The 21782-nt window shown below is 37.8% G+C and overlaps 1 protein-coding gene across 1 annotated transcript in view; it reads left to right on the plus strand.

Moving 5' to 3' along the window:
* Positions 1 to 21782, plus strand: part of FREM3 (FRAS1 related extracellular matrix 3) — a 55370-nt gene that overhangs the window by 28470 nt on the left and 5118 nt on the right. Inside the window, 11 exon segments of the mRNA XM_026866960.1 lie at positions 1477 to 1707; positions 1958 to 2083; positions 4130 to 4381; positions 12745 to 12894; positions 15228 to 15463; positions 16450 to 16815; positions 18353 to 18403; positions 18406 to 18547; positions 19313 to 19417; positions 19673 to 19800; positions 20669 to 20803. Coding sequence (XP_026722761.1) covers positions 1477 to 1707; positions 1958 to 2083; positions 4130 to 4381; positions 12745 to 12894; positions 15228 to 15463; positions 16450 to 16815; positions 18353 to 18403; positions 18406 to 18547; positions 19313 to 19417; positions 19673 to 19800; positions 20669 to 20803 — 1922 coding nt within the window.

Consider the following 21782-nt stretch of genomic DNA (forward strand, 5'->3'; position numbering starts at 1 on the left):
TTTGAATTAATGCTGGATTGAAACCCAAAGGCACTAATGAATTTCAAAACTCCATGGTGAGTTACAGATCTTCACTTCATTACATCCACAGTTGGATTCTGCCAGTATGTGTGCACCTTTGATTAAAACAAAGAAACCTAGCTGTAAAAATAAGCAGGCTTAAAAATGTGTAACAACTCTTTTTATTTTAAAAATTATTTTGAGTGCTGCCTTGAGAGATATTTTTATGTATGGTACAGTCTCAAAAAAAAAAAAAAAAAAAAAAAAAAAAAAAGAGTGCTTTTGCTGCATTAAGTAATAAAAGCTGAATGAATCCTGATGTCAGTTGTAGCAGCCTGCATTTGAGTTTCCAATAAGACATGTTCAGATTTCTGGATATTGTTTTTGCTCTTTCAGAACATTCATGGTTTGTCATCCTTTTCTTGAGCTACAGCAAAAAACTGTCTGATCTGAATAGCAAACCAAACTTTGAGTTAAATCTTCATTTGCTAGTTTACTTTGAACTAGATGAATACATCTCTAGCCCCAGCATCTGTATGTAATTACACTCTGTGTTTTTTGTTAGGATGGGAATGTGTAGTCTTTAAAACCTGTACAGTGAAAAGATTCTTCTTGCATAATACCCCAGAAGAGAGGATGGATATCTGACTGTATTGAAATTTAGAGTTACACAAGGAAGAAAAAATGGGGGTGGGAGAGAGCAACAAATTTGCATAGTGTGGTGGGCCCAGTAAATTCTGAGAACATTGTTCTGTCTCACTGCACTGGAATTCTATATCAAATGACCAGTTATTTACTCACTTAGCTAGCAGAGCATCTACAGAAGCAAGACTTGGATGGATGAAAAAGTCATTTAGTGTACAGGTGAAAGTGATAAAGGTACTTCACAGATCTTAAATGTGTGTAAGTATAGCACAGATACAGAGTAGTAACAAACTGTAATCACAAAGTATTAAACATATAATGATTAATTTCTCTTTGAAACAGATGAGCAGTGGGGTTGGTGTTTGGTGTTTGTTTGTTTGTTTTTTATGTGGGTGACTTCTTAATTGCCAAATACACTTCTTAACAGACTGATACATCTTTTCTGAAAGCATAACTAGAAAACTTGTTCCATGAATTTTTTTATAGATTGGAAAATTAGCCCTGTTGAACAGTCCTGTTCAGTCATATTTGATAAATAACCCCATGTCTCAGTAACTTTGATGGTTTTAAGTGCCCAGCAGGTGAAGTCAATGGAATTTTTCATGCAAATACAATTCTTAACACACACAAATGTTGGCAGGGTCCTACTCTAATTACCTATTTTTCATGAGCTATACAACAGTATAAGAGAAAGTATGATATAACCATCCTTACTTTTTTTCTGAAGTAACTGCCAGATTAGCATTTTTAAACTATTTTTTGTGGTTGTTTCTTTAATTTTATTAAAATTTTAAAATGAAGGGAGAATAATTCCTCCATATTTTTATGCAGGTATTGGAACCAAAGATGGTACAGCAGTAAAGGATAAAGACTTCAAGGGGAAACCTCAGAAACAGGTCCAGTTCAATCCAGGACAGGCTTCAGCTACCTGGCAAGTGAGGATATTTGCAGATAATGAATACGAGGCATCTGAAACATTCCAGATTGTTCTGTCTGATCCAGTTATGGCTGCTCTTGAGATTCCAGTAATAGCAACGGTTGAAATTGTGGATCCTGGTGATGGTATGTATCACTTCTTGTTCCCTGAGAATTTGTGATTAGGTGCAGTATTGTTCATTTGCAGGTCCTGTGAGTACCTGTTTCTGTCTCTGCTCTGTTGTGGTTCAGCCTTGTCTTAAAGCTTCACTTTGCTGAACAAGGAATTTGTATTTCTTATTAAATCTCTTCCCTGGCTAAATTCATACACTGTATGTAACGTCATACAGGTGTTCAGCCTTGGTGCTCCCCCTTCTCTCATTATGTTTTTCTTCAGTATCTACAGTGTATATTCCTCAGCCGGAATACAGAATAGAGGAAGATATAGGTGAATTGCTGATTCCTCTTAGAAGATCTGGAGATGTCAGTCAAGAGCTGATGGTCATTTGTTCTACACACCAAGGTATGTTATCTAGCTAAGTAACAGATTATTCAGCATAATATTCATGTTTAGGTAAGTAAGAGAACAAATTCAGTTGTTGTTACTCAGCAAGTACTGCCAGTGACTTCAGTAGCTGGAACAAGTGACTTTTGCAGGAAACTTATGTGTGTTTAGTTCTCTGCTTAGAAAGTGTTTTAAAGCCCAAACCATGAACTACAGAGAAGAGATACAGATTTAAAACTAAACCATTTCTGAAATCAAATGAGGTTTTGGGGTTTTGGTTAGTTTAGAACTCAGACACAAGGTTCGGATCACAAGCCTGTCTTCACTTGATATTCAGAGATGTGTGAATGTAAGTTTGTGGTGGTGCACTGACTTTCAGCACAGTGATAGTCACTCATACTATAGTTAATACAGACAGGTAATTGATAATATGATTCTTTTTTCAACTCATTTAAATCCTAGATTTTCCAAATACAGTTCTTGACTACAAAATAAGCCTGCTATAAACTGAAGAAGCAAGATGGCAGAGGAGAGAAAAATATTATATATTGTAAAAGTAGTAGATATTATAAAATATTTCAGGTAACTCAATGAAAACTAAAATATGCATTAAAAATAGGTTTAATAAAGATAAGGTAAAGGGCATTTATAAATGAAATCAAGCTTGAGATAGAGGTTAGCATTTATCCTAAGCAGTGAAATATGGAAATTTTGATTGAAAAAATGGTTTTCATATAGAAGTCTTCTGTCAGCTGGTCATAGCTTGAGATACTAGCATTCTGTGTGCTTCATGGTCAGGGAAGATGGGGGGAACATACTCAGTTCTGTGACTTGTTTAAACTTTTGGTTCAGAAAATCCTTTTAACCCCTCTTGTTTCTATTTTACCCTTACCTGTAAGAGTCATTCTGAGTGGTTGGCAGGAATCTTCAGAGTATAAGGCATTCAGAGGGCTTTTGTTCCTTTGTCAGTGATTTATAAGGGCTTAACAGAGTGTTCCCCTCTTGTGCATTGAGGCACAGAAGATCTTACTGAGTTATTTAAGGCTTTTTGTCCTTGTAGGCTAGCCATTTACCCAAATGCACAATTGCTGTAATTGTTCTCATGATCTGTGGTTTTCATAAACATGCTGCAGTAGAATAATTTTTTGCGAAGTTTTAAATGTGATAAGCATGGTAAATATGACATTGTCTCTCATTTACTCTTTCTCAACCTGCTTATTTTCTGACGCATTACTAACCCGGTAAAGGAATGTAATCAATGCATGTTGTATGTACTTATGACCTCTGAAAATCAGGCTACCTAATGTACTCGGAATTATGCGGGTTAGAAGGGAGCTTGAGAGGTCTTCAGTTAGATCTGCTCCTCAAAGCAGGGGAAGCTGTGAGGTGGGACAGGGTCGCTCAGGCTTCAGGTCCCCTGAAAATCCCTGGGGACTCAGGGCAGGCCGCTGAGGAATTAGTTGACTCATTTCTCTCATCTGGTTGAAGTATAACCCCACAAAAAGGTTGAGTCAAGATAACTGGTAATAATGGTGAATTGGGAGCAGGGATGGTTTCATGAGAGTGCTGGGTGACAATAAGAGCTCTCTGAGCCACTTTGCTACTGAAGAAGTTGTAATTATAAATAGGAGTAATTTCTTGTGTTTACAGTCCATTAAAGTGAGAAAGATTTCACAGCATCACAGAATCATCTAGGTTGGAAAAGACCTTGAAGATCATCCAGTCCAATCATTTACCTAACATTAACAGTTCCCAACTCCACCAGATCCCTCAGCGCTAAGTCAACCCAACTATTAAACCCCTCCAGGGGTGGGGACTCCACCACCTCCCTGGGCAGCCTGTTCCAACGACTAATCCCTTCTGGAAAGAAATGCTTCCTAAGGACCAGTCTAAACCTTCCCTGGTGCCACCTGAGGCCATTACCTCTTACCAAAGCACATTTATTAGTCAGTTCCAGCATAAAAGACTTTGTCTGTGTTTGTTTCATTTAAAGGCCTATTGTTTTTCCACTTCTTTAAAGTCCTGAGTCCCTGTAATTCATTTTTTTACCTTCTCTCCCCATAGGTTCTGCTACTGGCACAGTACCATCCATTGTCTTGTCTTATTCTGACTACATCTCACTTCCTGAAGATCATAGCAGCATCATTCATTTTAATAAGGATGAGACTGAGAAAATCTGTTGTATTATCATTATTGATGACTCTCTCTATGAAGAAGATGAGACCTTCAATATTTCTCTGAGCATGCCAGTGGGTGGCCAAATTGGCAATGAATTCCCAAGCACTAAAATAATAATTTTGGATGACACAGATGATGGTGAGTGTAAAGAAGCAATTTTGTTTTGTTGGGACTTTCCTCTTTGGAAGTTTTACTGATTAAATAATTTCTTTCACTTTGTTTTTGTTTTTTAAGCAGCTGAAAACTTGGATCTATGATTTGCTTAGTAGAAAAACTGGCAGAACAGATGTGAACTGTGTTTAAGATACAGTGTAAATGTGTCATGCACTTCGGCTTACGCTGATTTGTTATTGCATTAGGAGTTGAGGATTAGATTTTCTTTGCTGGCATAGGACTAGATGGCTGGTTTATTACTCTGAAGTAGATCTGTGAGGGTTACATTTACTGTTACTGCAGCAGAGCCTGTAATTACAGTAGTTTACACAGGTATAAGATTACTTCTGTGAAAGTATTATAGATTAAAATAATGTATATATTATCAGATAAAGCTAATTAATAGAGGCTAATTTGTCATGCATGGTAATTTCCAGAGTGTCAAGACTAGAGCACTTTTAAGGTATAAATACAAGTCTTCCTTTTTTGTTATAAAATTGGAGACACAGAATTCACTTCAAGAATTGATACTATTAGACAGAAGCAGAAGAAAAGCCATGTACTTCATTGTCATACTTCTGTTTGTTCTTCTAGTCCCTGTCTTTCTTGCTAATCCAATCTTTGTACCATGATTAGACACGATGACACGTGATACATGGTCAGGTCCAGTATTTAAGATATAGTGAGCTGATTCTTTGCAGCTTTTGATTAACTTAATAAATAATGAGAATTTGGGGGCTGATTTCTGTGTCCTGCAATAAAAAAGTAAATTTGACTCTGTTATATGAAGTAGAAGCTAAAGACACAGGAGAATGTTTCTATTAGCTACTGTTTATTTCTACCCTTTTGTATGTCCTGCAGAAGTCAACTAGTCAGAACAGACACAGATAAATTGGTGAGGGGGAAAATGCTTTCTCAAAGGGAATATGAATGGGCCAAAATAATCACTGGTGTAATTTCTCTGAGGCCAAAGGATTTACATCAGAAGTGAATGTGCCATGACAATGAAGTTAAGAGATTTGTCAAAAGGCTTCTTTACCTTTTTCAGAGAATAGGAAGAGAAAATAATGCATTACTAAGCCATTGTGTCAAGGAAAGTGTTGTTTTCTTTACCTGACTCAATGACCAGATTTTTATTTTCATGAAAAACAAAATAATTTATTATCAGCAGATCAAAACTGCTTCCTATGCAGTTTTCAATAGATAGAAAATTATTTTATATATACATAAAGCTAAATTACCACATAGACAATTATATTATTTGACAAAAAATTATCATGTTTCTACTTTTCAATACAACTTTGATAGGTTATCATATATTCACTTTCTTTACTTCTTTGTTATAAAACTTTCTTTCTAAGAGTACCATCCAGCAAAATACTTAATAACCTATCATCAGACAAATTCTGGGTAATTCTGGACTCAGCCTACATCATATGGAAAGATAGCCAGGGTTGAAGCCCGGTTTCTTAAAGTGTGCTCTGAAATGAAGAGTCTTTTAAGAATGCATCACTTTGTAAGACTATTTCCGTTTTGAATAGACAGAAAAGAAGCTGCCACTCTATTTTGATCTGACGTGGAAGTAGACTGCTGGCACTGGATTGATTGATATGAAACTGCACAGCCTTCTTTATCAAATGTGTAAAATTTGAGTTTCAAAGAGTAGTTTCACCAGTTTTGTTTTTTCTGCAGAATGGCACCTTCATCCACCAAGTTTCTAATACAGTACTGTGAGTGTATATACTTTGGATAAATATATATACTTACCACTCCTACAGTGCATAGTCCTACAGTCCATTAAAGTGAAAAAGATTTCACAGAATCGTCTAGGTTGGAAAAGGCCTTGAAGATCCTCCAGTCCAACAATTAACCTCACCCTGACCGTTCCCAACTCCACCAGATCCCTCAGCGCTGGGTCAACCCGACTTTTCAACCCCTCCAGGGATGGGGACTCCCCCTCTGCCCTGGGCAGCCCATTCCAACGCCCAACAACCCCTTCTGCAAAGAAATACTTCCTCAGAGCCAGTCTGACCCTGCCCTGGCACAGCTTGAGGCCATTCCCTCTTGTCCTATTGCTGTTACTTGGTTCGAGAGGCTCATCCCCCCTCTCTGCCCCCTCCTGTCAGGGAGCTGTAGAGGGCGATGAGGTCTCCCCTCAGCCTCCTCTTCTCCAGACTAAACCCCCCCCAGTTCCCTCAGCCGCTCCCCGTACGACCTGTGCTCCAGACCCTGCACCAGCTTTGTTGCCCTAATTCATAGCCATATGCCTGGTTGTATCTGAAAGAGGAACACTTAAGGGTTTTTGTTAATACTGGGAAAAAAAGGTTGTTTAAACAGATAAAATTTCTCATTGTAAAGAGCAATATGCTACCAGCTGAAGTATGCACGCCAAACTTGGAATGATTTTTAGACTTAGCAAAGGAATAATACAATAGTAAGACTCAAGGTGCCTCTTTCCACCTGGAGAAAGCTGAGTACTGCTTAGATATGGGATGTGTCTCTATTCACACAGTCCTTTGGTCAAGTTAGTTACGATGACGTGTGCTGTGATGCCTCTAACAATGACCGGATAATCCTATAAGGAGAAAAAGAAAGAAATTGAGAGACAAAGACTTAAAAGAATTATTTGCAGCCCTAAGGGATAATAATATTCTTGTGTTAGCCAGCCCTAGAAAAAGGAAAATGCAAAATTTTGTTGTTAGAATCTGATAGTGTTCCAAAACTACTTGTATGGATAAGTGACCATACTCAGCATAAATGTTGATTCAGGCCATGATTAGCTTTAATATAAATGAACCAGGAACATGACACACATTTTTTGCATTTGTGGCCTTTTTTTATATTACAAATTTTTACAGAAATGTCCATAATATTGGCATCACTTCCAGAATTTTACAGGTTTATGAACTGCTTAACAGCTTAAATAAAAAGCAGATAACCTTACAGCAAACTGCTAAGCGTAGTCCTCCATGGCAAGGTCTGAGTTCTGAACCCCTTCATTTGTAAGTACAGATGGTAAAAATATGGCTGGGTTTAAGTAAAGGGCACAATAGTAGATAAGCTTGAATAATTACATCATAAGTGCTCAAATACCTATAGAGGTGTTAGACTACATCAGTGCAGTCAATGGAGCTTTTGCTGATAGCAAGATAAAGCCTTTTTCACAGTGTGGAGAAGTGTGGAGCTATGACCACATCCAGATATATGCAGTATGAATGTGTTCCTTGCTATAACAAGCAACACAGGAAGTACTACTCGCACTTTTTCTAAATAAAAGTAATTTGGGAACCATTACTTTGCTCCTTTGTTCACCCATGATGAGATTCTGTGAACACTCCCTGTCATTCATATATATATATATATATATATGCAAACATCTTATGCTAATTTTATTCACAGCATCCACATCTGATGATCATCAAATACAAAGAAATTACAAATACAAAAGGTATTAAATACAAAGGTATTAGTGTTGATATGTGTGGTATTAGTATTGGTATTGCTTAACATTAGTAAGGTTTGAAGTAACAAATACATTTCTTCTCAACTATTTTTTTTTTTTAAAAAAGACATTTGGGAGAGAAAATGTGTTGAAGGCATTGATCAGAGCTTGAAGTATGGTTTGGGAGGCATATGCCCAGGGATTCCTTAAAGAGAAAAACGACTTTATAAAGAAAAAAGTCCTAAAATTTTGTTGTCAATGTCATAAGGAGAGGTCTGACACAGGCTACCTCACAGAATCATGCTATATGCACGTATAAACCAGAAATAACTCGGTATTAGGTCTCGAGTCTTCAAAGTCACCAGTTTCATATAGCTTAGTGCATGTAAAAGTTTAAAACTTAAATCTTTCTAATTACTACTCCACATTCTCATAGCATCAAGTAACAAATAAAGGAAAGTGTTAGTTCAAGAAACAGCAAGTTAATAGTCAAGACATAAAGCCTTTGATCTAGGGTGTCTCCAGGCCAGAGAACAGTGCAGGTTTTCTAGTAGACCCTTGATCCTAAACCAGTAAACTAGAAGTTGTGTATCACTTTCCTGTAATGTGGGCACCTGGGAGCACGCTGTCCTGTCCGTGTCTGGCTGAGCAAAGGGTCTGCCTATTCAGTAAACGGCTTTGAAGAATTAAGTGCAAACAGTTTGTGATTTTTCTAAGCAAGTGGAAATCCACATTAGCTCTTTGCTTGAGTGTAAAGTGTCATCACAGGTAGAACAGGTTTCAGGACCACAGCCTAAAAAAATCCAAAAAACCCCTAGAAAATTGGCTGGCTTTCCAGGCCAAACTAACAATTAGAGCTATTATTTTATGAAGGAAAATTGATTTTAAATTGTTTTGTGGCATTTCCTTATTAAAATCACTATTGTTTCCTAAAGATTACTAGTTACCTCAGATGGTGTTTTGCTTTCTTAGTTAAATGTTCATTAATTAATGTAATGATTTCTTCAGGGACCATCATAAAAGGGAAAGAAAAGCATAAATGCATAAATGACCTCCCCTTATAAAATGGCTTTTCTTTTTATCCTTTTTTTTTTTTTTTTTTTTTTTTTTGGTGTATCAGCTTTTGAAATGCTAAATAAGGTATGTGTCTTTTAAGAGTACTGAGGTTATCTTTGGGCTCCATACTAAGAATGGATTGTGTTTCAGAGACAAGTGATTGATTCATTGTAATAATTGAGTCACAAGTGTCATCTTCCTTGAGGGTTGGACCTCAAATGTTTAATAGCCCGTTGGCTGATGTTTATTATACCTACTATTTTTGGGAGAGTAGATGTATCTAGACTGAATATTCAGAAACTCTGAAGACACAGAAGATACTGTTGAATATATCAAGTCACAGTATCCAAGGAACAATTCTCTCTCGTTGTATTATATTTATATGGGAAACATGTTCCTTTGAAAGATTAAAAAAAAATATATTATAGCATTACTTATTTTTATCTTCATCTGCTTGTCTTTTGAAATGAACAAAAGTATTTGTTTGCTCTGTATTTTTCATTGAGAATACAGTAAGATTAAGAAACTTTGGATCATTGCAGCAAGCATTTCAAATTCTCTCAGCAAGGAGAATGATAAAAAGCTCAGCACAATTTAAAATGACAAATTATGGTGACTATAATAGAAATGGGAAAGGTGACTGTGATAAGAATGATATGACGATTACTGCATTTCCTTAAGCCATATTTCAAAACAAAAAAGCTTGTTATCAGAAGGAGCAGCACCAACATCTGAAGTTATAATGTTGCGGTCCATACAGTTGTACAAACAGTATGCACATTCAAGGGGAAAAAAAAAAAATTTACTCTCACAATTATTAGGAGGTTGCTATTTAATGTCCAATTCAAGACAGTTATCATGGACCGCAGTAAGCTGAACTGCCTGATCTCTTAAAACTTCAAAAGAATTGCAACCTGTACTTGAAAATCCATTAAGCTTTGCCTAAGGGAAATTGATGGACTTGATATTTGAAAGCAGATTTCTATGTAAATAGAGAAAATTAACCAGTCTACTTTTTAAACTAGAATCTCAGACAGTTCTTTCAGAGGGGAAAAAGAAATGAGAAAGAATAGATTACATCATATTACAATATTTTTTTTTACATTTAAAAAAAATATGAATAAAATGAATAAAGTATTTACTTTGCAGGGATCATTGTCATGAAATGTAGCCAAAATTGTAGCATCATTTGTCAAGCTGTAATTTTCTAAATTATTTTTCCATTCCTGGTGGGGGACCCCTATGATTTTTCTGCCCACTCACTGAAGTAGGAGGATCCTGGTCCCCATGACACCAATCTAACCTGCAGTGATGCTTTTGCCTTGTGAGGATTTACTCTTTCTGTGCTTTACACAAACACAACTGTAATGACTTATAGGGCATCAGTGGTCACTTGATAATCCATTAGCTGTGACAAAAGGGCATGTAAGTTTGTATATTTAGATTCCTACTTTTCTCCCTACCGTGTGGGGAAGACTTAATCATTAAAAATGCATAGCCAGTGGGAAGGGAATGTGATCATCTTCAAACTCTTACCTGTCACGGCAGGAGGAATATTGCCAAAACTGTCAAATAACTGATGATTAAAACTGCTGAGATACTGCTTTAGGCAAGGCAAAATTTTATTTGAAAACATCTTGAAGTATTTAATTGACATAAAATGAGACATTGTTTGACTTTCAGTTGTGATACCCTTCTTAAAACACAAAAATACTTCAAGAAATTAAAAACAATTTTCAAGAAAGCCAACACCTCCAGTCCCCCACAGGTTGCATTTTTTAGCTAGAAGTAAGTTCTGCAGTCCTGATGAATAGATATGTCCCTCAAAAAAAACACATTTTCAAAGAGCTTTGTGTATTGTTAAACTATTTAACCCACCATCAAGTGTCTGGTTTCATTCTCCAACCTTTCTCTTGAGTTTTGCATGCAAAAGCTTTGCTTTGTTAGACAACCTTCTAGGCTGAATAAGGAAGGAATTGTTTCAGCCTTTTTAAGGGTAATCTATCAAAAGGCTGAAAATAATTCAGTCCTGCTTGGAACATTTGTACCTTCCTTAATACTGTGTGATGAAGACTTCATCTGCTTATACAAGTAAGTCTTTGTGATTATTAGGGTTTGCTCTGATGGTAATGTGAAGGTTTGCATTCAGTGGCTCAAGAAAATTACAGTAAGTATCCAGAGGTGCCTGCAAGCTGGAGTGGAAATCTTTATATAGGTATGGGCCAGATGGTGTTCTGATGTTTTCACATATACATGGAGGAAGGAGACAGTGCCTCTAGGCAAATGTAAAATTCACACATTAACTGAGCAATACAGTCTGTCTCTGTTGAGAGTAGAACTTAGCTAGATATCCTCCCCCATTCACAAATGATCATTTATTTAGGTCTGGGAAGGTAAGATCCAGAATGTATAAAAATTATTACTAGGATGAGTTACTTCTATTATTGAATTGCTTGACATTATGTAGAAAAGCTTGTGTATTTTTCGGTGTTCTACTTGGCACATTGAGTAGTTGAAAACTGTTTGTCCCTTTTATAAAATTGGCTTTAAAACCAGTAGTAAACTGAGCTCTGGAAAACACTAGAAAATTAAAAACTCTTTATGGACCATGTTGTTTTACTCAAAGCTTCCATTTGCTTAACTGTAGGAGACAACAATCACAACTTCTAAAGTTTTTCAGAGTTCTCTGATTTTCCCCAAGAGGTACAGAAGAAATTCAGTGTCTTAAATGGATGCTGGGCTTTTGTGCAACTGCTGGTGGTTCCGCTAAAGAAGATACTGGCTATTGCACTAAAATAATCTTACAGTGGTATTGGAGAGGTTCTCTACGTTGTGTTCGTATAGGTTAGTAATAATATACAACACAGACAAAATGTGTCAGGCTTTATCAATACTGATAGGATGATAAAGCTTACTATTGTTTAGGTGACAAAAGTAAAGGAGGCCATGTATTGAATTTAGCAGACTCTATCCATTAGTTAGTAGAAGCAGCAGGTATAATGTGTCTCCAGTGTGTGCTGCTTCATTCTTCTTGATGGGTATTCAGAAAGGCAGCTAAATTGGCTCTGGTTTGAGAGTTTTGTGATGTTTGATCTCTTGCACTAAACAAGAGTCTGCTTAAACCCGATTTAATATTGACCTTTTCCATGACCTGGATTGTGCAACTTTTTCTATTCCCTATGAGTAACTGAAGTCAGTTTACCACACTGAAGAAAAAAACAGCTTGTAACCCTTTAATCTGCTACATCGATGTCAAATGTATGCTTTGAAAACAATTTTAAAAAAAAAGCCTGAACTCTTGAAATCCTGCAAACTGTCTTTATCTTTTAGGAAAGGGGGAAGGTATATTTAGATATCTATTTCCTTTAATATTAAATTAAAAAAAAAAAAATCTGCCTTAGTTTACTTAGCAAAAATGTAATGGAAGAACTATCCCATGTCTTATGTCTGTTGTTATGCTACATAATCACAGTTCTTGAAGTGGCTGTTTTACTTCAGATGGTAAGGTAAACAGCTGGCTGTGAAAGATCTCCATCGGTTGCAGATAAAATAAAAAAATATTTAGATACAACACTTTATTTACTTAATTCAAGGAGTATTTAGTTTGGTTTTTAAAGGATTAAAACCCCCTTATGTTAAGTTGTAGGCAGGTGTATTTATGTAAGTGGACAGTAGATATTACTGGAATTTGCAGGGGAAATTGGTAATTCTGGGGCCTTTTAAAAAATATATTAAAAGTCAAACTGCAAAGTTTAAGCACTAAAAGTCAGACTGAAGAGTTAAGCATACATGCACAAGAGCAGGCCAAAGAAGCTCTTTCAAACATATATGCATTTTTCTCTGTATTTAGAACCTGCTTTGTACTTTGCTAACACTGAATATCAAGTGGATGAAAGCGCTGGTTATGTGGAGATTTGTGTCTGGAGGACTGGAACAGACCTGTCCAAAGCAGCTTCTGTCACAGTGAGTTCCAGAAAAACAGAACCAGCGTCAGCAGAGGGTGAGTTACATAAAAATTTGCTTCGGTTGTTTTGGAGCGTGTGTGAGGGACATGAGAGCATGAAAATGGGATACCTGGCATTCACTCTCGTTTATCTTCAGTGTATATATGGGCTGGAAAATTTAAGTAAAAGACGTAAGACGTGGATTTATCAGGTAGAACCATGATATTTGTGACCCCGTTGTGTATGGCAAGGACAGCTCAGCTAAGCTCACTGGCTTTCTGAATGTGAATAAAATGGTCATTAATTTACTTGCACCTCAACTCGCAGCAGACACTGGGGGAAACAACTGGAGTGAGAGTGTTGTCTTTATAGCACTGTGTTCCCTGGAATAAAACTGAATTTACAGCATAAACCTGCAGTTGCCCTGAAATGATTCTATCAGTACAGTACCCAAGGAAGCTTTATTTATCTATAAGAGCTGGTATAGCTGAGATTTTAGGGTGCCTCAGTTACGGTGGGAGAAATTCTGGAAGGCATGATCACTGTGACCTCCAAAGATTTTTCTCTGTCCAACACTGACCCAAAATACCCAAATTCTGGTGGCTCTGTCTGTAAAACCCTTGTTTTGTTTCTCAGTCCTAATGAAAAGTCATTTTCCCTACCAGACTTCAGGAATACTTAGGCTGGCCAAAATTTTGTGGTGCTGTTTAAATATGGCGCTTGACTTGCTAGCTGCTAAATTAATTTTAAGGAACAGTTATAACTGCTGGGTGCCAAGGAAATCAGTTGCATTAACAAGAATTTCTTTGTTCAGCACAAAAAATTGATGACACGCTGGCAAGAGACAGGTAAGGCTTCAGAAATTTTTGTATTAATCAAGCTGGAAGCAAAATTGTCTTTTTTTAATATGTATGTGATAGATGGTCAGACTCGCTACCAAAAATAATAAATTAGAGCAACTAGTAATGCAGCATGTATGTGTGAAGGTACAGTTAATTAACTTGCAATGTACATATATGAAAAAAGAATTTGACTACAGTTACTGAGGAACAGAGAAGCGATTAACAAAATAACAATGTGTGTGATAAATATGTGAATACTCACTATTAAGGTGAAAAAATATGTTTGGGTCCTACAGGATTTTCTGTGTTGTGCATAAAGTAGCGAACTAATGGTGCATGTCTAATCTTGTATTTTTAGTTTTTTTAAAAAAATCGCTTCTGTAAAGCCTAGTTATGAGATTTGGAAAAAATACCTTCTTAATTAACTCTTTTCCAAATTTTAATTATTTATTTATAGAGTTATTTATTGTTATGTTATTTGTTATCGTTGTTATGTTATTTCTTATTGTTATGTTATTTGTTATTGTTGTTATGTTATGTTATTTGTTATTTAGAGCTATTTATTTATTTATAGAGTTTTACACGCACACAAAAAATTAATGTTGTTGTATATGAAATGCCTATGTGCACAGTATTTGATCAAGGAAAACAAAACCTGTGCAAGAACTGTGGTTCTTCATAATGCACAGAGCCAACCAGGGAGGTCATCTTTTATGAAGGTTCAGTCTTCCTTGCCTCTAATCCAGAGGCTGCAAAATGATATGTAAAAGAAAAAGGCACAGTTGCTTTTAAGTATTACATTTAAACATACTGTGACAAAGGAGGGAAGGAATTGCTGTCATTACAAGCAGCAAATAGAACATTTAAAAGGGGATAGGCAGGAACACTCTGGGTAAAAAGAATGCAAAATTATGGAAATAGAATCTCGGTGAAACAATGGGACACAAGTGGAAGGGAGAAGTGAAACCATTATACGTCTTCCAGTTTAGATTTAATAGTCTCATGCATACACACAAAAAAGTCATTCTAGGTGTTTTCACCAGCGCTGAAGCTGCCTGCTTCTTTTAGTGATGAGACAGTGGTAACAGCATGGTTTTAAGCTCAGTGATCTAGCCTGGTGCAAGACGCTTTTTCTTAGGGTACAGCTGGAATTATTCTGGCACAGATATCTGCTACTTTAAAGGTAAATAACTAAGTAAACCCCCATGTATGTAGTCCAGACTTGAGCAAAAGGGTTAAATGGCTGTGGATATGAGGTCTATTGTGTGTTGTTGATGCTGTAGCCTGTTACTCTGCAGTTTAAGGGGTCTTAAACAAGTTTTAATTGTGCTGTTTGCATAAAGAGTGAACGTTGATCCAGATATGCGTTTGTGTGTGTTTTGCACTGTATATTCATTGTTCCCAAATTGATTTGCGCATGACAAATCTGAATTGAACTTTCTTCAGGATAGCAGTAGAAACAACTATGAACACATTTCACAAATGTACGAGTGAATGTTAACATAGAGTAGTAACTGACCATACAAGTCTCGTTGCTTCCCAAACAGCTGGATTTGATTATGTGGGCATCAGCCGTAACCTGGATTTTACACCGGGAGTCAACATGCAAGTGTTACAAGTGATCATCCATGATGATTTGAGCCAGCCTATTCTGGAAGGTTCAGAGAAGTTTGAACTAGTTCTCTGCATGCCCACGAATGCAGTGCTTGGAGAGCCCAGCAAAGCCACTGTCTTTATCAATGACACTGTCACTGACTGTAAGTATAAAGGGAGTGGGGGACAGGTTTTTTTCAATTATTTTTCCTCTTTGTGTTTTAAGTGCACTTAGAAGGTGGAAGAGCTCTTTTGGCAATAGCATAAATTACTACATGTATATATGCTGTGATATATCATTTACCCCAACTACATTATAAGGATTAACAACTGTGTGCTACACCTGAAGTTGGAATACAGGACTATAGTGCAGGGCAGGTTCTTTCTCTGGCTTCGCTTCCTTCTCATTATGTACTTGAAGACAGTGTTTTGGACAAGTTAACATAACAGTGGAACTGTGCTGTGAGCTAAAACTACACATGCTTATGCCTGGTGTGTTAAGGCTATTTGAATGAATATTAATTTTGAAGGTAGAGAAGCCAAAGGGATTAAACTTTTTTTTTTTCCCCTAGTGCAGTTATTTGAACACTAAAAATTGTGGGGAGCTAAGTTTTTTAAATAATTATGAGATATTGATGCTCATGCTATTGAATGAAGCTTTTTCTGTGTTGTCTCTTCTAGGGGAGCATTAAGGGGGAAAAAAAAAAGTTAGGTGTAAAACTTTAAAAGTGAGCAACACTCAACACAGCACAATTTTGAGAGGTTCTCCAGCACTTGATAAATAAACCAAGCTGACTCTTAGCGGTCTCAGGTTTCTGAAAATTCATAGAACTTCAAAGACTTAAAGAAGCTATATTGTTTTAGAAAACTCATTCTCCAACAGAACTCTGAAGAGTGGTTACAGTTTCACTGTGAAATCACCAAGTTTTAGCTACTGTGAGAGGACTTCTGACAGAATTAGTATTAAATTGGAAATTAGTTGCCATGGACCAGTTAAGTATTTGAATTTGTCTAGATTCAAAATCTGTGTTTAAAAAGCATGTGAACTTGCAAATGGCAAGGTTTAACGTATGGCTGAAACACCGGGCTTCCTTAGCATCTATGTTTCCAGACTCCACCTCTAAAAATACGTTCACGAGCAGTTAATGAATACTTCATTTGTTCTTTTCCTTTCAGGTTGTTAATGGCTCTCATGATATTTATGTTTCAGGAATGCCGCCGGTTATCTCCACACGCCCCTTATCCAACTTTGAGCTAATGCTTAGTCCAGATGGCACTCGTGTGGGACACCACAAGTGCTCCAACCTACTTGACTATAATGAGATCCAGACCAAACATGGGTTTATTACAGAGGAAATGAAGAACCCCAAAGTGATTGGAGAAACGTCACCTTACCAGTACAGCAGTGCTCTGCGGTCTGCCAAAACCTTGCACTTCTACCAGAACCTCAACCTTGAGGCTTGCCTTTGGGAGTTCAACAGTTACTACGATATGTCTGAGCTGCTGGCTGACTGTGGTGGATCCATTAGCACAAACAAATGGGCAGGTATGTGGCACTGAAGCACCTTCCTCTCTCAACAGGAGGCTTTGGAAGCAGAAGCCCAACAGAAAGCCTTACTAAGGATTGAGTGAGACAGGATTTAGTCACTGCACATGTGGTTTGATACATGTTCTGTTGGCACAAATGTTTTTAGATGTACACGTTTGCACTGTACTTCTGTGCGCAGACATGAATCATCTTCCTCGTAACTGAGCACAGCTTACTGCATGGCTGTTGCTCCTAGTCGGGATTTTAGAAACTGCTTTTTTGACCCAAAGAGCTTTTCCAAACTCTGTACCTGCTTATGCTATCACCAAAGTCCGTGTAGCATCATATTCAAAAAGGAGGATCCAACTTTATTGTCTTATAGAAGTAAACCATGTGTGTAGAGTATATATTAGTGACCCCAGAAGTGTGTTTTAAGGCTACACAAAAAAATGCTTTTTTTTTTTTTTTTTTTTTTTTTTTTTTTTTTTTTTTTTTTTTTAACCCTAAAATACTTTTTTAATTAGAAGCTCTAATTTAGATTTACAGTGTTTGGGCTTTAGGCAGACCTGTCAAGTAGGTGAGATTTTATAAATAGAAGATTGAATCATAAGGAACAAACACACGCCTAATTTTCCTGAGAAAAACAGGCCATCGTTCCAGGTCTTTGATATGAATTGTGTCAACATCAATCACAGAGCAGGCATGGTGGCTCCTCTGTGTAGTGTCTGCCAGCACATTGTGTTTACTTGGAAAATAACCCAGCGCACAAGCACCCTACAGCAATTGCACTTACATTACAGGAAATTCCAGGCTGTAGATCCTCTGTGCAGACTCCACGTTGAATCAGCCTTGGCTCAGCAGCTTGATGCTTTCCCATTCTGTAGGTGCTCAACTGTTACTTTCTCAAGTGATGCTCAGTGGTCAGAGAAGATTTATTTACTAATTATCTGCTTGGCCTCCCATTCTTGTTGCTTGTTAGTCGCTTGGTAGAGAGAGAGCTGCTTAACTCAGACCATAATTTTAAATTGCAGTGTTTCAGGGTGCCATAATATATAGACTTCAATCTATTGTAAAGGTAGGTGTTACTTACTTACAGGACTTATTTTTAAATTTGTGTTTGATTTCTGAATGCCTAAGGGATCTGGCGGTTCTGATCTGGAATTTTAATTTAGGCCACCTTCAATTTCTATGAAGTTTCTTTTGAAGGCTTTACCTTTTTTTAAAAAAAAAATAAAAATCCAAAGTGAACCAAAATTTTAGTCCTTGTTTTGGAGAGGTATGAACCCTGTTATGTTACACTGGCAAAGATTTGAGGACGGTCTCTAGTGAGGTGATTTGTAGGACATGAAATAATAATGATGTCAGGAACAGATGTAAAATGTTTTTGCGCAGGGTTTTTTTGCTTCGATTTAAAGAGTGCAGTTCATGAGAATGAAAAGTTGGCAGCTTTTTTTTTTTTGTGTGTGTGTTTTTTTGTTTTGTTTTGGTTTGGTTTTTTTGTTGTTTTTTTTCAGGTCAACTGCAGTAACCTGGTACCTCAATGTTTTTCAGGTCTTGAATCTGGTGCAGTCATATGTAACTCTGCGAGTGCCTCTCTATGTCTCTCCTATGTCTTCCACTCCCCTGCTGCCATTGGTGGCTGGCAACATTTTGATTTGCAATCTGAACTGAGACTCACCTTTGTGTATGACACTGCTATCCTGTGGAAAGATGGGATAGGCAGCCCTCCTGAATCGGAGCTCCGAGGTGAGCTGTTTCAGATACCATCATTTCTAAACTCCATCCTATTCAACGTTCTGATGATGGGAGACATATGGTCAATAACTCAATGCTTTTTGTCCTTGAGAGTCTTGAAATCAGTAACAGCACATTGACTCCCTCAGTTAAAACACCCACCTAAAGGACAATTATATTTGTACTTTAATGCCCTGTGTTACTAGACTAGGTGTTTTGAATCTTCCTTCAGTTGTGTACCACTTTGAGTCTATGAAAAATGAGATAAACTAGTGCACAGACCAACTCTAAAGCAGACATTCTTATGGAGAGATAGGCTCCAGTGCTGAATTTTGGTACCAATTACAAGGCCACAGAAGCATTTACATAGCCCTGTGCAGGGGAAGTGCCTGTAAAAGGGACCTTACTGGAGTGAGCAGCCCTGGTGTCCATGTGACAAAAAGTCCCAGACACCACCTTTCTCCTGTCTGCACTCTGTTATATCGGTATATGTGGATATACTTCAGGTGAGGACAGTCGTATGTCAGCAAGAGGAAGGAAAAAAAGAATCTGCCTTAATGACTCAAACTATTAGCAGGGGTAAATGAGTGCATTTCTTCTGAAGTTGGTGTGTTTGGAGATCTAGCTCAAAATAATCAATTATTGATATCTGTGAAGAGCACCAGAGTTTAGGTAGAGTGTTTCAGATCTCTATATGCAGAAAATACATGAAGAGCCTTCCTTTAAAAATGCACTCAGGAAATGTTGGTGGTAAAATTGTTGTCTTTTCCTCCCTAGGCTCCCTCTATCCCACGAGTATGCGGATCAATGACGAAGGGCGACTAGTGGTGAACTTCCGAATGGAGATTCGTTTCCGGGGCCAGCTGGTGATGTCCCACCCAGGTGTGTGCCCAGCCTGTCCACCTCTGCTAGCCAGAGCATCTGTAGTGCTGTCTACCTGGTGGAGGAGAAGGGTATCACAGTAAGGGGTCTGTCTCAGTGTAGAAGGAGAGTAAGTAACTGAGGTGCTTCCTTTTCTGGGGTGTAAGTTAATGCCTTTCCATTCTCTGGCTTCTTTGCTCTTGTCTGCTGATTTTATACCATGCCAGGCATCAGTATTAATTATGGCAAATTCTAATTTCCCTTTTATTCTTTCAGGAACATCTCTGACATCAATGGTGATATCCACTGACCACCCTGGCCTCACGTTTACGCTCAGTCTGTTACAAAGTGAGCCGACCTTCCACCAGCCTGTGCAGCAGTGGAGTTTTATTTCTGACTTTGCTGTGAGTTTGCATTCAGGCTTGAATTTATGGAAGCAAAGGAAATGTCAGTTTTTAACATACTTTCCATGCAGTCGTCAGCACTATAAGATCAGTAAGCATCAACTCGTTTGGATGCAGTCATGTATTTTCATTACATAATGAACAGTCAGAAGTCCCTGGTTTCCCTGGAGCTTTAGTCCGGAGGCCTGAGCTCATGCTCTCGGTAGCTGGCACCATTCAGGGAGCTGTGGCCTCTCTTGAAGAATTTGCCCTAACATTATCTCCCTTGGAATTGCCAGGAAACTGATCCAGGAGTGGCTGTTGCTGTTCTGAGAAGCTAGATTTTTCCCCACAAAGCTGCTTAGCTCCTGCTGAGCTCAGGAACTGCTGTGGCCCCACAACCTCTGCCTCTAATAGGGCAGAAGAGTCTTGCTTAAAATTGTCTTGCTTCTCTGAGAGGGTCACAGTTCAGTTACTGAGCTGGCAGGAAAGGAGCTGTTTGCATTCACTAAAAGTTGAACCAAAATCAGCTTCTCTTCAGAGAGTATGTTAGATTTGGACACTGACATATTGGATTACCACCACCACAGCAAGGTCAGTCCCTCAAAGGCCTGATAGCAGGTATTCTCTATTAGTCCTTATTTTACAGAGAAGTAGAGGGGAGACAGCACATGTCAGTGCCTTGCCTGTGCTGCTGAAGTGCATTGACAGTGGTGCACATGCTTCCTGCATGAGGTAAAGCCCCACAATTGTAAACAGCAATGTCCAAGATAGTGAAAGTCTTTAGGATGCTGCTGGGAATTCAGCTTTACCTCAGGGACAATGTGAGCTGAAAAAGAGATCGTTCAGAGACTGTGAAGAAATGCTCATTTCTCTGATCTTTTTGCAGGTACGAGATTACTCGGGTACTTACACTGTGAAATTCATCCCTTGCACTGCTGCGCCTGGTCAGCAATACACCCTTCCTGTCATCTGCAACCCACGGGACCCGATTGCGTTTGATGTGGACATCAGGTTCCAACAGGTACACCATTATTTTACTTGGGACTCGCACATTTTTCCATGAAGCCTCATGGGCAAAACCAGCCAAAAGTAAATTTAGGCTGAAAGGAGAGGTGTTCTGTAACCACTGAAATAAATGTTCCAGCATAGGCCATCCAGTAGCAGTTGTCAAGAGATAATCATGGAGTATTTCAGAAGGCTTCAGAAGGAGTTTTACAGTGCTTGTAGATTGCTCTTGATCTCATCTTCTCAGGTCAGATAAAATCAAACTAAATTAATTCTTTTCCCAGTAATTAAAATCTTATTTTTCCATTTACTTACCTCATAGTCTAGCCTATTCCCAAGTACTTTGCTGCTGTTTTTTTCAGGAACGCAGGAGCTGAAGGGGGAATTCTAGTTCAAAGTGATACTGTTTTCAAAAACAACTTGTAGGTTTGTTTTTGTTTTTTATTTTGTTTTGCTTTATTTTTTAAACTGAGATTCAGAATTGTATCAAAAGGGTCTTTTTCTCAAGCAGTGGTAAAGGCTTTGTGCAGTGGTAGTGTGACTTTGTGACAATGTTTCTGTACATACTAAAGCAAAAAAAAAAAAAAGGCAACACACCAAGTAGTAGTAATTTATGACTGTAGACTGTTACAAAGACCAAATTTTCTGTTGCAGTTAGCTTGAGGAATGACTTCAATAGCAATTGGAGACCAAGGGCTCTGAATCTGACATTTAACTTCCCCTGAACATACCAAACTTTTTAAAACCTCTTAGTATAATCCTTCAGCCAATACATTAAAAATGACCTGTTGGGGTTTTTTTGTCCCCCAAAAGTACTGGATACGTCAGAGCCCTTTTGACCATTAGGGCTGCTTTTTAACCTTTTGTTTCATTATCCTGTTACGTAGCTGTGTAGCAAGCATGGAGACAAATGTATTACATGCAAATTAGCTGAATTTTTCTGTCTTGTTTGCTCAAGCAATTGGCATTGAATTTAAAGATGCTGCTTCAGAAAT

Source organism: Athene cunicularia, unplaced genomic scaffold (assembly GCF_003259725.1).
Source record: "Athene cunicularia isolate RWA unplaced genomic scaffold, athCun1 SCF_1, whole genome shotgun sequence".
Classification (NCBI taxonomy): domain Eukaryota; kingdom Metazoa; phylum Chordata; class Aves; order Strigiformes; family Strigidae; genus Athene; species Athene cunicularia.